This window comes from Amphiprion ocellaris, chromosome 22, assembly GCF_022539595.1.
Source record: "Amphiprion ocellaris isolate individual 3 ecotype Okinawa chromosome 22, ASM2253959v1, whole genome shotgun sequence".
In the NCBI taxonomy this organism is placed as follows: Eukaryota; Metazoa; Chordata; class Actinopteri; family Pomacentridae; genus Amphiprion; species Amphiprion ocellaris.
This window is the reverse complement of record NC_072787.1, coordinates 18991926-19008292: the sequence shown is the minus strand read 5'-3', so window position 1 is coordinate 19008292 and position 16367 is coordinate 18991926. Positions and strand designations below refer to the sequence as shown.

The following is a 16367-nucleotide window of genomic DNA, read 5'->3' as shown; positions in this document are numbered from 1 at the left end:
ATTTATAAGTTTTGTACTTCACCGAGGTTAGCATTGGGTAGAAATGTGTACACAGACAAGTGAAATCTGAATAAAGAACCATTTTATACGTACATACATGCATAGAACACGAGATAATTGATGAGCAATTGTTCACTCATAAGCTGTTCTGTTGCAAAACTGTTAAAACAGAAAAAATATACAAATCTCTAACAAAATTGGCATGGATTACTGTAGCTCGAAATTAAGAATAAAGAAAATTACAAAAGAAGCTTGCGCTCAAACTCTCAGGTAGGATTAGCAAGTTTCTTATGTGAGACTCCGTCTTGCTCTTTTTGTCATGAGGCCAGATGGCTCACCAGCATCCTCAGCACCCCGTTTCACTGGTGTTACTGGTGTTGAAGCTGGAAGAAGAACAAAGAGTGGTTATAAATCAAGAATACTATAGGAATACAAAAAGCAAAAAGCTCACTCCATGGTCAACAAACATACCAAGTTGTCTTTCAATGTCCTCCAGCAGCTTCTTCTTCTCTTCCATTTCTTGGTTCTTTCTTTCCATTTCAGGAGACTTAAGGTTTTGTATGTGATCACTTCGCTCCTTTTCTGCCTCCTCCCTCTTTTTCACAGCTAACTGGTACTGTTGGAGCAGCTCTGTCCAAAAATCCCCCCCCAAAAACACATAAGTTAAAGCATAATCTGACTGAATAAGGCCAGAAAAATAAGCTTTAAAATATTACTACAGGAGTTGTCACCTATGTCATTTCTAAGAGTGTGGTAGATCGGAGGGAAGGGGGCTCCAAACAGTGGCAATGTCTGCATCGGTGGGGCTTTGTTCTGTGCACCTCCAAACTTGCCCTTGCCACTGACTCTGTCCCCCTGCCTGGTCAGGATGGTGGGACACGGTGACTTGTTCTGCACCACCTGTAAGAAACGGCTCATTTAGACCTAGATCTGACCACCAGCCAGTCAATACTGCACTGTTCTGTCAGTAAGAGTCACTCACCGCCCTCCTGTAGTTGTTTGCAGATTGCAGGTCATCAATCACAATAGTATCTCCCAGGATGTTTTTAAACACTTGAAGGGAAAAATACAAGCCAGAAACTTTAAGATCTGTTGTAGCTTTATTTTAAGCATTAAAAAAACTTCCATACTCAAGTTTCAGTATGTATGTGCTACACCAAGGCAAGCTATGTAAATCTAAATAACAACTATCCTAAACTGTAATAAATATCAACTGTTACCAGTGAAAAAGAGAATCCTAAGCAATAGAAAGTCATTTTAATTTGTGGAAAGAGGCCCAGATTTCTGCTCCAGAGACAGTGCCCCTAGAAAGGAAACCCCCTCTACCTTGTGAGGTTGGATCCCAGGTGGAAACATTTACTCTGAACTCTGCAGGAGTGGCACAGAAATACAGAGATGTGGACGCCTCTGGGCAACCACACAGGTTCTGGACTCCACTATAAGCCTGGCATGACAAAACAATAATTCTGCAATGTTACACTGAGCAGGAGGAATCCATCTAGGGCAGCTCACCGATGTCACAGCACTCCTGGTCGTTGGGGCAAATCAGCAGCTCTCTGGCATAGACCGGGTTCCCAGGCGGATCAAAGAGCGTGCGGCCATATCTGATATGTGGCAGCGGCCTGCAAGCAATTTAAGTCTTAATATTCTGAAGTTTTGCTCGAAAAGTAGAAAAATCAAGCCATGGATGTTCACTTTTCTACTCTGGATTAAAAGCACTATGCAAGTGTTTGTGACAAATGAAGGGGAAAAATTCATGTATGTGCTCAATGTTTCCAACTTTAAGCCATAAAGGCGTTTATGGCTTAAAGCTAGTCAGAAAAGCTAGCAAAAAAATAGACTTTTTCACTAGTTAATCCATGCAGAAACAATCAGTCATTCCACTATATCCTTAAAGTTAACAGACCGTAAACATCAATAAGTTTACCATTATTTCGGCTCATGTTTACACACAATAAGGGCTCCAACTAATGATTATTGTCACCATCAGTTAGTTTGCTAAATGTTTTCTTGATTAACTGATTGGCTGTTTGGTCTACAAAATGTAATAAAATGGCAAAAAAACGTGGGCCAGTTTCCCAGGGTGGCATTGTCACGTCTTGAATAATCCTAAACCAGAGATATTCAGTTTAATAGAAAATTTTGCATCTGATGGACAACATGCTCTTTTTGCATATTTGCTTTAAAAAGGACTCAAGCAAACAATCGTTTCTAGAGGATTTCCAGGTGAATTTCCTTTTTATCAACCAATCAATAATTTGAATAATAAATGCAGCCCAAAGTAATATTATGTTGTGTGTTAATTAGAGCTCGAATGATAAACTACATCCTCTAGTTTTTAGGTGTCACAATTTTCTGTTTTTTTCTCTCGTGATTGCTGGTGATACAAAATGAGACATTAACTTTTTATCATATATAGTTTCTTGCAGTTCAAACAGTAACATGATGCAGAATCTTCCAACTAAACTGCACTTCAGTAGAACTAAAACACAACAATATTTTACCATAAACAAAAATAAAAGCTTCTAACAGAAAGAAAAAACATTTTAAATTCTAGAGCTGTACAGTGTGTTTTACCAAATCAGTCATCAGCTTTGTTGAACCTGGATAAAACACTCAATAGCAGTAGTTTTGTCTTTATAGTAACTGTCAGCAGTGCACCTACAACCACAACAAAGAACAGCAGGAAGGAAGCTGCTCTCCCTCTTACATATGTGATAACAATAATTTCTGTCACCATTATTTGTACAGGAAGCCAAAATGAAAGACAACAACTGTGTTGATGAAGTGTAGCTATCAAGGAGGAAGATTTACTTTCAGAATTCTGCTGTTTTATTGCTCAAGTTTCAAAGCATTCAGTCATTTGCTGGATAATTTTCTGTAATGTCACCGTAGGCTTTCTTATTGCTGACTCTGAGACAGCCTGTTTAAGAAGGAACTGCCACGAGATCTTTAAATTACTGTTGTTGTAAAGCTCTGTGTAGAAGAAGGATTAAAACAGGAAAGACTATAATAAAAGGACACACATCCGGAAAGCTACTCAGACGCCAACAGCAGCAATGAAATGAATGATGGTGTGTAAAGGTGTATGTTGTGAACCTGCAGGTGTTTATCAAAGTTTAACGTAAGACATTCATTTTAAAACAATCACATCTGTTTTACCTGTCTCTTGGCGGCACAAACACGCTGTCCAGGGCCATGACCTGCTGCTTGCCCTGCGTTTCTCTATAGATCCTCTCTGCTGCTTCTTTTGTTTTGGTTATGATACAGTCCATGTCACCCCTGATGTGCCAGGAAATAACCCACGCAGCAGTATCGTCCTCCACAAAGGCCAGGTGGCCAACCTGTATTCAAAAGGTAAAGGGTAAAACACATCTCCACAAAATAAATCCTGAAAAACTACTCAAATGATTTTTAAAGGTGCCATTACCATTCCCAAAACATCCGGCTGCAGCATAAAGTTCTCACGTATAGAGCACGATCTTCTGGGCATTTTCAGAATTTTGTCAACTTCTGCACGCTTCTTATTTATGAGTGTGTCAATAGCTTGGCTCTACAAAGAAGTACACAAATGTCATCTCCAGATACATATGAGATTGAATTTCTACATGTGCAGAAGTGTGGATAGAATTAATAACTTACAGATACAGGTTGTGTTATTGTCACATTCCTTTTGCTCAGCTCATTTCTAAGGCTGCTCTCTTTATTACTTGCAGCCAGGCATTGATCTGGTATGGGAGAACAATTTGGAATTAGAGACATTTCACTCATGTATTAGCAGAATCAAAAATATGGCCATTATATTCTTCATTGTTAGGTGTTAAAAACAGACCAGGATTTGGTAATTAATACTTACTCAGTGATGAGCACTAATTGACAACCAACATCATCTTATTTTCAACAAATCAAATCTTACCTGTCAGTAATTTAAGGAGTTGTGTAGATGTCAGAAAGATGTTTTCATATGCAGCAATAGCAACGGTGAGCTCATCTTTCTGCTTGGTCAGGTGAGAGATTTTGGCTTGGTTGTCTGCATCTGAAAGAAGAAAAACGAATATATAAACAAACATCAGAAGTTAAGTTGTGTTAACACCAGAAGGCTGTACCACAAAGCGAGATTAATCTTTTAGTGACGTCTGTTTACTCTAAAGCCAAACATTTCAGTGCCATGAAGGCGGCTCTCTTCTAAGCTTACTAGATCACCATGGTGACTGATGCTGCTCCAGAGAAGGTTCTGTTGAGAGTTTTGACTTTAAAGCTGCTGTAAAAAGCATGCCACGAGTTCTTTCCCTGGCAACATTCTCTATTAGAGGAACTGGTGTGGAAATAAGTCATATCTGCATACCTGTGAGCTGTACGTTATTGATACCACTGAACGAAGACGTACAGTTACACTATTACACACTACATGTGCTGCGTTGCCATGGGCTACCTACATGTATTCAGCTGATGATGCAGCAAATGTATAAATACACTTTTATGTTTGTTCCTGATTTGCTGTCAAGTCCGTTTTGCACTTTAAGTATTACAGCTAAGAGAAGACAGATCAGAAAATTGATTATTGAGATTTTTCAATCAATAACACTGATTTCACTGCCACGTATCTTTCATAAGGGGACAGTAACAGACCTAAATGTACCGTTGAGTCTCATGTTTAAATGTATGAAGTTCTAATGTGCAGTGGTCATTACAAATAAACAGCTTTATGATATGTACTCAGTGGTTAAAGGAATATATATTTAACTTGCACGATCAACAGTTTTCTACCAGCATTCATCTCTTGCACTATTGACACAATAAGCATTTTTTAAGATAATAAAATTTTATATTTCTCATAGTTCTCCATTATAACAATCTGTTGCCTACTGCTGTGATACTCACTATCTCTGATTGGGATTTCAGGTTTTGTTGATCCAGCCAACACGAAGAAAGCCTGGCTATATTAAACTTACTTCACAGGACACTAAGCTCTGCATTGGTGCTGGTGTTAGGTCCTCCCTCAGGTTAAAGCTGGCTCAAAATAGTTAGTAAGTTATTGCTCACATATGACCAGTTTACACTGGACTCACAGAACGGTTCTAGCTATTTGTTACCTTGTTAACTGTCATTTTGTTCTCAGTAGAAAAGAGCAGGTATCCATTTTTATACTTGATTCGTCTGTTGGTATCACAACTGAGAGGGTCAACAACCATAATAAAATTATCTACGAAAGTTGACTATTTTGCTATTGTTGAGGAGAGACAAAAGAATTCAGCTGAACTACCCCTTAAACTCATGAAACACAAGAAAGATGTGAACAACATTTGTGGTTTAAACATACTTTGAGTTCCTGTCAGGAAGATGCTGAATAAACATCTGCAAATAAGGATATAATTATGCACACATTGCAAAATACTTAGGTTGATACACAGGTCTTCTTTGTAAGCGATTTTTTACTCTATTTATACAGCTCTACTGTTGTGAGTTTGTAAGAAAATAATAGAGATGTCATTTAACTTACCTATTGAGCAAATAAAATGAAAATCATCTACATAACGGGGTACCAAAATTGGTAAGTGAGAAATATGGCAATTTGGGGGACCCAACCCCTAAAATACAGACACAATACAGCAACAAAACAAACAGTGTTGCTGTCCATGTAAAACAGTTCCACAGACATCACTTTCATCCCAGCAGCAGGGCTTTCTTAGGGCATACATACCATTGTAAAAATGGAATTCGAGCTCAAAAGGATTCAATGGTGTGGGAAACTTCGGCACTTCAGGTTGGAAGAGCAGGGTGTATATGCTGCCATTCTCACCAGGACTATTCTCTATGATAGCCAGTCTCTTGGAAGACAAAGTGCACAGTTATTGTATGCTGGGCTCCTAAACACCAAAACAAAGCTCATCCTAAGAAGCGTGGTCACTCACAGTGATGTAAGCCTTTCCGTCTACCAAGTCAAGCCGGAAACTGTGGATTTTTCCTTCAAACAAAGGGAGGCTTTTGTTTTTATCTCCATTGGTGCACTTTATAGAGACCGCGACCCTCCCGTTGAGGTCCTGCCCTGCTGGGTTTCCATGTGAATCCTGGAATTAATCAAGTCAACTCAGTGCAGCTGTGCATCACAAAATCTGTTACTTTAAAATGAATTTATCTAAAAATAAAACAGTTCCCACTGTTTTACAATATTATTAAAGCTCACCATTATCCTCAGAGTCATATTCTCAACCAAGGTTCGGCTGGTGATGTCTTTACTGTTGGAAACAACTGGGGTACGGGGCTGAGAGTCGGGTCCCAGTTTGACAGGTTGATTGGCCACCACATTTACAGGAATCTAGGAGACGGGAAACAATGCTGAGGTCAGTCTTTTCTCTCAGTGAGCTACGATTGTGACCTTCAGCCCTGCGGTTACTTTCCTGTTAACCCCTCTGGACCCCAAAACCTGCCTGTGGTTTGCTACGCCATACTCATCATTGTATTCTACACGTTTCTGTAAAAAAAATCAAAACTTCTGCACTCCTTGATTTAACTGTGAAGTTATTAGTGACTCATCTGCAAGCAAGTAACCTTTTGGCTGAACTGCAGGCTGTGTTTACACAAAGTAGATGGAAGTGGTGTGGAAACAATTTATGGCGTTATAGCTTTGTCATACTGTGCAAAAGACAATTATGAGTTGACGCTATTCCTAGTCATGGTGGGGGTTCAAGGGATTAAATGTAAAAAAGAAAAAGTCAAGAGAGCTGAAAGCAATGTGATGACACCAATAAAGTGATACACTTGAAAACTGCTTGGGATTCAGACGGTTAAACAGACATGATGGAAAACAGTGCAGAAGCTATTTCTATATGCTTCATGGCTGTTGGAAAGTGTCTAGAAATCACTTGTTAATGTGTTGTGATGCTTTGATTCCATGTTCAGTATTTTCAAACCAACCTGATCACTGAACAGGAGTTTAGTTTCATCAACACGCAGAGAAAACTGTATGACGTGTGGTCCAGCATGTTCTGGAATCTGTTTATCTCTGCAGAAAAACACACAACATTTTCTTAAAAGACATAGTTTTACATCTCATAAATTCTGTTTACTTGCTGACTTGCCAAGAGTTAAATGAGAAGATTGATGCCTTTAATATAATGCAAATCTGAAGCTATTGCAAGCAGGTCATTTGCTTAGCACAGTATGGCAGAAAGTACAGAAACAGAATGAAAAAGGTGGCATGACTCTGGACATAGTAACAATATTTGCATGCAGTGCCAGCACCTCTAAAGCTCATGACTTAACACAGCTCATGTGCTTAACCAGAATCAAAACCAAATTGTAAAAACGATGCAGTACCTTTACGGAGTCTATGCTGCTAAATCTGGACAAAGTCAGGCTAGCACTTCTCCCCTCTTTCAGGTTTGTGCTAAGCTAAGATAACTTCATATTGACTGTACAGTCACACAAGTGGCATCACTGGTCTCAGGTAACTCTCAGTAAGAGAGAACATTTTCCATAATGAACTGATCTTTTAAAAATCCTGCGCCAGGTTAAACAGAGCAGAAACAGACCTGATGTTGAAGCTTCTTTACCTAAAGTAAAAGCGGTCATTCTTCTCATGTCCCATCGGTTTACTACACTTCAGCTCAGGGACCTGTACAGAGATGTTGAAGAATGTAATTCAATTAATATTACATTTTAAAAAAGCTAAAAAAATACATAAATGACAGTCTCTCTGCCCGTCAGCCAGTCACCCACTGTTGGTGGTGGTGTTCCTCCTGATGACACTCCACTCCACAGACGCATGGACACAGCTGTCGGGCTAAAAGTTGTAATTGGACTTTCTTCCTCAGACACCACGGTTACTGAGAAAACTGCACAGACACAAAAACCCTTAGTCTGCTAGATAGAAAAGGAGAATTAATTGATCAAACACAAGTGCAAACCTGGGAAAATGCCTCCAGCAAGAAACCTGACTTTACTGTCGTACTCAACTGACAGTCTGACAGGTTTGTTGCGATCAGGGATGATAGTGAGGTTCACTGATGGACCAGGGATGGGCTTCTTGTTGAAGAAACCTGTAAACTGAAGCTTATAGCACCCCCTAGTGGAAGAACACAGTATTAACACTCACACTGGTGACTGGTGGAAGAGCAGTACTGTCTCAAATTAAGACAGTATCACAGGATTTTAAATCTGATGACTGATGATGCATGCTGCTATTATTGCATTACTATCATTAAAAAACAACTTTTTTGCAATGCATTAAAAAGAAGCACTTACTTTGGACCACTCACACTTGTAACAGTGAAAGAGGCTTTCCCTTGAGCGTTCACAGGTTGTGACATAACAGTTGCTGTCACCTAAAACAACATAAAGATCTCATTACATCTCTCCAACTACATCATTCTGTACATTTCAAAACCTTCTAGGCCATTGTCAGAAAGTGCAGGTGTACATTAATTGGGTTGTTTGCGTTGCTTGTCAAGCTAACCTTCAGTGTTGAGGGTGATCTTAACTGAACCACAACCCTCTTGTCTGGAGAAGGGTTCTCCCACTCATCGTACAGCTGGACGAGGAAAGGTTCGGAGATACCGTGGTCACTGAACAACTGCAAAGGCTTAGAAACACATAGAAACATGAGCTTCTATGGTCAGTAATGTGAATATAAAACAACAGTGTACAACGCAACTGTGAGAGAAGAGGTTTTTAACATTTTTTACCTGCTCAGGTCCACTGATGAGCTTAAGCTGTGCAGGAATACCAGCAGTCACTTCAATCTTGATATGCTCCACATACGTGGAGTATTTGAAGCACATCTCTCTGAGGCCAAGAGGTCCTGAACTGAAACGTATTCCCGTCACCACAACTGAACTGCTCCACTGCTGGTTGGAACAAACACAGTTTACATTTACTCAGTGATGAAACAAAGTTTCCGATCCTTTATTTCAGTAAAACAATCAGCATCATTAGAACAGTTCTTGTCAGTATTACATTAATATATATTGTGATTATTTAATTCAATTCAATATAATTCAATATTATTTACTGAGCTCCAATTACAGGTCAAATTGTCTCAAGATGCTTTACAGAACCCATATGCCTGAACCCATTAATGGGATATTCTATTTAAATTCTTGTTCTTAAAAATATACAACTAGAAAAGGCAAACAAAGTCACAAGAACACATAGTTTACATTCATTTGACATTAAAGTCAAAAGGAAATCTTTCAAATAAATATATTTTTGCATAAGTATTACATAATCGTTAACATGTGAACAGCATTTTAATGTTATAAGAAGCAGGTTGAGGTGATTTATCGATTCTGAATTCTGTAAGGTTGGGTAGTTTAATTCACTGTTATTCATTATGATTCTCAGAACAGCTTGAATAGCATTATCACCATACCTCCTGTAATATATCCTGACAGTGTGGGGGGAAGTCACTGCCTTCTAATGGTATCTAAATGTAAGCAATCTACAACAAAGCACTTACACTGTCTATGAATTCATAAGGGATAGTCATTACAAGGTGATAAATCAGAACTCCTTTAATTCCTAGCACTGCAGTGACCTCTGATCAAACAGCTCCTTCCTTTAATCAGGAACGCCTCTGATGCTGCCCAAGCACAGAGGAAGAATAACGACTTCTGAGTTGTTCCTTATCTGACTAACTCAAGCTTTACTACCCAGTTTGTTTAACACTCTCATGCACGCAACCAGAACCAGGCTTTGTATGATGTTGCAGTGGGGGAGATGCTACAGATTTGAAGAGGTCAGTATACAGAAAAAAACGGCAATACCAGTGTGCCTTTAATTACAGGAAAACACATTGCACATCTGGACCCAAATCTGATCGCAGAACATTTCATACACAGTGTAAATGTAAATAAATGTGACCTTGTTTGTCCAGGAGAAAGCTCAGATCGAATGAAGGTAGCATGAGTGAACAACTACACTTGAATTCTCAAGCACACGGTTCTTTCAATGTCTGAATAAAAATGTATACTTTCCATTTGTCTCTGTTCCTACCTGCCACATAAAGGCGACAGAAGATTTATCCAGACCTTCAGCTTCCACACTCATGTCCCTCACACAGGTGGGGTTAAGTGTCTTGGTGACGTTGTCATACTGGTCCACAGGCTCCAAGTCTGCATGAGGAAAACATTTTGTCTCAGCTAACATGCAGCAGTTTAAATAAATGTGCCATAAGTATGACTGATGAAGTTCAAACTCACTGATGTTTCCAGGTAGGATTTCACCAAGCCTCACTGTGCTTTGGGGAAGCGTTATTTTTAGCCGTGTTGGTTCGTCTGGACGAGGACTAAAGGAGAAGGAGTGAGACTTTAAGAGATACATATCTGGATTTTAAAGTAAAAGTCTTACATTTAAAAAATACACTTATTCACTGTCCTGTGGAGATTTAGATGAGAAAGATACTAGAAGAGCAATACTAGTCTCATATCTGTTGTTTAGTAAATCACAGCCAGGAGATTCATTCGCTTACCATTAAGATAGGAAAGAGCTATCCTGAATCAATCTGATCCACAATGTGTTATTTCTAGATTTTGCTTTCTGTACAACATAAACTTAGGAAATAATTCATGCTAAATTGTGAGCTTTAACCCTCTAAACTCCATGATCCACCAGCAGGTTTGAAAGATATCCATCCATCCATCCATTATCTATACACCGCTTAATCCTCACTAGGGTCGCGGGGGGGCTGGAGCCTATCCCAGCTGACTCGGGCGAAGGCAGGGGACACCCTAGACAGGTCGCCAGTATGTCGCAGGGCTACATATATAGACAAACAATCACTCACACATTCACACCTACGGGCAATTTAGAATAATCAATTAACCTCAGCATATTTTTGGACTGTGGGAGGAAGCCGGAGTACCCGGAGAAAACCCACGCATGCACAGGGAGAACATGCAAACTCCATGCAGAAAGATCCCGGGAAAGCCGGGACGCGAACCAGGGACCTTCTTGCTGCAAGGTGAAAGTGCTAACCACTACGCCACTGTGCAGCCCCGTTTGAAAGATATGTTAGTCTTAAAAAAATGTAATTATTACTGCACTCCTCAGAGCCAGAAACTGCAAAAAGATTAATCAGATATTCAACTCTAATAAGTCTACCTGTATGTGACTTTCAATTTTGTCAAGAAAATGAACCAAAACTAAGATTAAAACTGCAATATTTAATCAAAATCTGTTAACTTTACCCATCTCATTGAGTATTTTTTGCTTGGTTCTTTCTGCATGTGTCTGAATCTGGAGCTACATATCTCTGATTTGCAGTCACTGGCCTCACCAAACTCCAAAATGTTCATTGTTCTCTTATATATTGTTTGTCTGTTCTTCCTGTGCTATCCCTCTATGCCCATCCCAACCATTCCCCCAACCCCTTACACTAACTGGAGGATTTTTTCCCCCCGTCCCTGTAACGGGAAGGTTTTTGGTCCCTTCCTACTGTCTCCAAGTGCTTGATCAAAGGGAATCAAAAGGGAACCATGGACCATTGGGTTGTCTGTTTAACATTTGTAAGGTCCTCACCTTATTATGTGAAGTCATATGAGATAACATATGTTGTGAATTGGCACTGCATAAATAAAATGTAATTAAATATTTGCCAGAAATAAAACATTTGCACTAACCAGATTCTGTATAAAACTAAAAATGCTGTGCAACCAATAAGCCGTTAGTGACTCAGCTGTGACCAACAGTTAATGACAAAAATTCAAGGCTTTTTATGATTTATGGCATTATAACTGTCATACTACAAAAACACATTTTCAGAGTTCTCTCTACTTCTGCCATGGTTGTGCTTTTTCCATAGAAGTGCAGAACTTGTCTTATTATTTTTTTTTTATTAAATTGCAGCGAAAACGAGCCCAGATCTTGTTAACATTGGCCAGAGTCAGGCAAGATGTCTTAAGTTTCAGTCATTTTACGAAGCTAAGTGAACCGGCTGCAGTACTGTGGCTTCATATTTAGCATACAGACAGGAGAGTTGTATCTACAGCAAACACAGCTGACACATTCAGTCGCCACCAAATTTATGGACTGGAGTGCATGTTTTCATTTCCTAGTTCTGTTGTATATTTTGATACAATGACAATGAAACTATCTATTCATGTTTGAAAGGGGTTTCGGAGTTATAGATGGAGCTTACGTTATAGTGAAGGAGACAGAGACACTCTGGTCATGGTAGGACACCTGGAAAAAGCGCTCATCCTGCACCTGTGTGGGCACTTCTATATCAGGCAGCCTTCGGTGGATCAAATCTTCCAGATCAATATCTCCAGTCCAGTTCACCTGAAAGTCAGGTGCGAGAGTCAGAGTGCAGCAAAAAGCTATTAAGTGCTAAAATACAATGACACGTAAAGGTTTCATTTATTGCTACATGTCGTTTGTTGCATTTATCGCCACTTAAACAATAAACTGCAATGTCTCCAGAATAAAAACCAGCAAGAAGACATAGTATATGTCAGACCCACCTTGATCTTGGAGGCTATTTCAGCACTGATTGTTACCTCACTGCCAGCCTCATCATACAGTCTGTAGAACAGGTTCTCCAGCACTCCTCCTGCTACCCAATCTATCTTGTCATTGTTCCTCAGCACCAGATTGTCATCACCTGCGCTGTAGACCTGCATCAGAGCGACTCGTGTGCTGGGAATCACCTTCAGCTCTCTTGTGATTGACGCTATGTGCCGTTGACTCTAGTAGAAAAACAAGAAAGGATAAAGACACTACAGACAAACTTTTAAAAAGAGGCCGTTCTATTAAACTGAGCTGTTTTTCTTTTAACTTACAGGCATCTCAAACTGAACTTTGCGTGTTTGTGGCTGTCCATCAATTATTTTCAGGTTTATGGGCTTTGTCATAAGCTGGCCAGCTCCTGTGTTGCTGCAGTCAACTGTCACCAGTGGAAGTTCCTCAACCTGATAATGTACCAAGAAAAAGATGAGGATGAGTCAACCAAGAAGGACTGAAGAATTAAACAAACTCACAGTTTGAAACAATACAATTAGAAAATGACAATGGCTGCAATTTAGGACATGAGATGTGGAAATTAAATGATGAGACAAATGCTGTACTTGAAGTGCATTAAATTTGAGCAGAATGGAAGTTTCAGGAGTTGCTCATGATTAAGAACTGATTAATATATACTACATGGTTTAACTAACATAAGCAAAGTCTCATTTCTAAATTGCCACACCGTGTATATTTTGCACCGCATCTGACCCAGGGTCAATGTTTTTACGATCTCATGCTGTCCTGCTTGTGTGACAGTCATGCGTTTGATGTTGTCTTATGCATTAAATCTCCAAAACATTTTAAAACTATGACACGGCAAGTATTGAACTGAAACTTAATCTCAACACGAATCAAATTCCAATGTCTATCAGAAAAATCCCTATTAGATATTTTCCACAATTGGTTCAGCCCTACAATTGAGGATAATAATGTATTACTCGTATTATAGATTTAAGAAGAGTACGGACCAAAAAATTATGCTGTGCACCTTCAATTTACTGTATTACATAGAGGAAGACAGGGTTGCACACACATAAAGTTTTGCTTTTTTTTTTTTTACGTCATGAAATTTTTATTAAAAAAGTGAATTGCCTCTAATCAAATCCAGACAACCCCCATCCTTTAGTGGAAGTCTGTGAGAGAGTATTTTTTTAAAATATATATGCTTATCAAGACACATCATTCACAGGGGTTTATGCAATTTAAACTTCTGCTGGGTATTTTTCAAAATTAAGTGCATCTGTGGCTACTTGAGACAAAAGTACACTGTGGAAAAAAAACACTTCTGTAAAAAATGATACAAATCTGGCAACACGGATGCCATAGAAAATAAAATAAAAAAACCTCTAATGTTAAAGAACCTAAAAAACTGTAAAAACAAGGGCAAATATTTGTAAAGTAAGGATATAGTTTACCCGATAATGGAATGAACACGTTGTAAAAGCAGAAATACTATTTTTAAACAATACTGATTTTTGATGTGAGCATTGTGCATGTTTTCCAGTATTCCTGCTCAGCCAGAAATCCAGTTTCTCATTACATTTATTTGGTTGAGTAATCCAGTTACTCAAATTGCTACTATCCCAGAAAAATGATAACATTTCCCCAAAAACTCATGTCGATACCTGGCAGCGAACTATCTGTCTGGGGTGAGCAGTGATGTTTCCACACTCATCATGAATTTCAACATTAAAGGCGACTGGGTTTCCATTCTCTACTTTGACTGGGTCTTCTTCTGGCATCACGTGGAGGGAATGTGGGGTACCTGGAAAACATGCATCATTTTCAACAAGATATTTATTTACCCACTGACAGATAGGAAGCTAAATAGGACCTGCTGACCAAATGGTGCTTTGATCCTTATCCTAATGTTAGAAGCCAACAGATTAGCCCTTCCAGAACAGCTGGATGACATCTGCTGCAGATTATGATTTCAAGTCTTCAGGTGGCATTTTTTCTGTCCTTCTATCCACATATAAGGCTGTTTGTTTTCTTAAATCATCAGTGTGGAAAAGGCTGTGTTTGCTCTGACTAAAATGCCACCAAAAACCCAATTCTGAGGCCCGTTTGCTGTAAAACAAGTCTAATGGTCTGTTTTTTAAGAAATTAATCTTTCAATCAATGGCAGGTAGAAAAATATTTTAAAATGTTTGTCACAAATGACAAATGTGACAATTAACATTGCATGATTTATTTCATTTAAACTATTAGAAAACTGCAGTAAATTATTTAATTTGGAAGGCTTAATTTAGGTCAGTTACTTTTCAATAATACTTTTCATCAATAATCTTCATTCAAGTAATAATTTCACTCTATTAGACTGTAAAAGTTTCATCTAAAAATGTTTGCTGTATATGAACTATCATTAATTCAAGCATTTAACCAATCAAGATTTCCTAAGAACATAATGTAGTTCTGATACTGTTTTAATTTCATAAATAAATGCAGTCTTACCAGGATGAAGAATGATCTTGACAGTCTGTGTTTCTGTTTTCAGGCCAGACAGGGTCACTTTCAGGTCATAACTCTGGGCGAAAAAAAACATCAGAGGCCAGAAAAAAATAATAAAACCAGTTGAATAGTTTAGTCTTGAGTTTCAGGTGACTGCTCGTTTTGCCCAATTTCTTGTATACTCTATTACAAACTTATTGATACATCAGTTACACTTTCCACATAGTAGAAAAAAAATGTCTACTATTGAGCACAGAGATTATTTGTTCAAACCTCATTTTGCTGGTAATGCAAGATTTTTCCTTTCACTGTGACATTTTTCACGGTGAACGTGGTCCCACGGCTGTCCACTGCCCCGTAATTCACATCCAGGCCACTAAATAATCATAAAAATAATGACAATTTCACAGCAGCTACAACATCAGATAAATTAAAGGCACGATTTGTTATAATAAACCTGTTCATGTGGTAGCTGGTCAAAGATGAACACATACTGCTATTTGAAAGATTATGAAATAAAGGTTTGTCTTCCTAATAAGGTATGGAAATAAAGCAACACAACAAAACTGAGGATTTACAACTTAAGTGACCTACTTGCACTCCAGTACAGGCGGGGGTTTGGGAGGTGCTGTTAAGTTACCATATAAATCTTTAAACTGTAGAGGAATATTGAAGGGCACCCCTACACGAACACTGGGGCTCACTGCGGTGATAACGAAGCTCTGTGCATCACCCTCTGAGAGGCAATAAAGAAGCAGAAGTGTCTGATTGTGGAATTCAGAATGAATACTGAAAATGACAGTAACATACTCTGAGCTCTGCTTCTCCTTACCTTTGACGGTGAATTTGAGAGTGAAGTTTGGAAGCTTTTTGCCTCCAAAGACGGGCTCATTGGTGTCTTTCATTACTGTGTTTAGAAACAGTGTGTACTTCCCCAGCTGGGTCAGACTCTCTGTCAAGGATGACAAGTTTGCTCATATGTGATCTTTGAGGTGACAAAAAACTGTACACACAAGAAGTAGCCAAATAATGAACAAATGACAAAAAAAAAAAAACAACGTACCATTTTTTTTGAACTCGAAACCCCATTTTGGTGAATGTTGGGCAATGAATTTTGAAACCACTTTGTCTCCTTTAGAATCTACAAATGAAAGGCAATAATAATTTACTGCAGCATTCAGAAGGAACAAATACAGAAACTCTATACCAAGAAGCTGAACAAACACAAATGAGAAACAAGGGTTAGAACAAAACAGTTAAAAAAGATTGCAAGTGAAAAGAAAAATTAAGTGACACTTAAAAGCTCTTTTAATCATTAATGTTCAATACTCTTTGTTTTAGCTTTTCCAATGTGACGATTTGCGGCTTTTTTTGTTGTCTATACATAACAGTAGTAACTGTGCTCTAGGAAA

The 16367-nt window shown here is 38.7% G+C and overlaps 1 protein-coding gene across 2 annotated transcripts in view; it reads right to left on the bottom strand.

Annotated features, from left to right (window-relative positions):
- Window positions 1-65: 65 nt before the first annotated feature.
- smchd1 (structural maintenance of chromosomes flexible hinge domain containing 1) overlaps window positions 66-16367 on the bottom strand; it is a 28606-nt gene continuing 12304 nt past the window's right edge. The window contains exons 18-47 of one of the 2 annotated variants that reach the window (XM_023271398.3): window positions 16019-16096; window positions 15788-15907; window positions 15550-15691; window positions 15229-15331; window positions 14959-15031; window positions 14130-14269; window positions 12780-12908; window positions 12462-12686; window positions 12137-12279; window positions 10200-10285; window positions 9994-10112; window positions 8685-8846; window positions 8456-8581; window positions 8245-8324; window positions 7908-8065; window positions 7720-7835; window positions 7554-7615; window positions 6916-7003; window positions 6185-6316; window positions 5913-6068; window positions 5702-5828; window positions 3917-4036; window positions 3643-3728; window positions 3431-3553; window positions 3163-3344; window positions 1513-1622; window positions 983-1053; window positions 732-900; window positions 472-630; window positions 66-383 (exon numbers count right to left, since the gene is read on the bottom strand). In XM_023271398.3, coding sequence (XP_023127166.2) covers window positions 289-383; window positions 472-630; window positions 732-900; window positions 983-1053; window positions 1513-1622; window positions 3163-3344; window positions 3431-3553; window positions 3643-3728; window positions 3917-4036; window positions 5702-5828; window positions 5913-6068; window positions 6185-6316; window positions 6916-7003; window positions 7554-7615; window positions 7720-7835; window positions 7908-8065; window positions 8245-8324; window positions 8456-8581; window positions 8685-8846; window positions 9994-10112; window positions 10200-10285; window positions 12137-12279; window positions 12462-12686; window positions 12780-12908; window positions 14130-14269; window positions 14959-15031; window positions 15229-15331; window positions 15550-15691; window positions 15788-15907; window positions 16019-16096 — 3680 coding nt within the window. In that variant the 3' untranslated portion in view covers window positions 66-288. The remainder of the gene's footprint in view (window positions 384-471; window positions 631-731; window positions 901-982; window positions 1054-1512; window positions 1623-3162; window positions 3345-3430; window positions 3554-3642; window positions 3729-3916; window positions 4037-5701; window positions 5829-5912; window positions 6069-6184; window positions 6317-6915; window positions 7004-7553; window positions 7616-7719; window positions 7836-7907; window positions 8066-8244; window positions 8325-8455; window positions 8582-8684; window positions 8847-9993; window positions 10113-10199; window positions 10286-12136; window positions 12280-12461; window positions 12687-12779; window positions 12909-14129; window positions 14270-14958; window positions 15032-15228; window positions 15332-15549; window positions 15692-15787; window positions 15908-16018; window positions 16097-16367) is intronic. The other variant, XM_055007030.1, reaches the window with a different exon arrangement.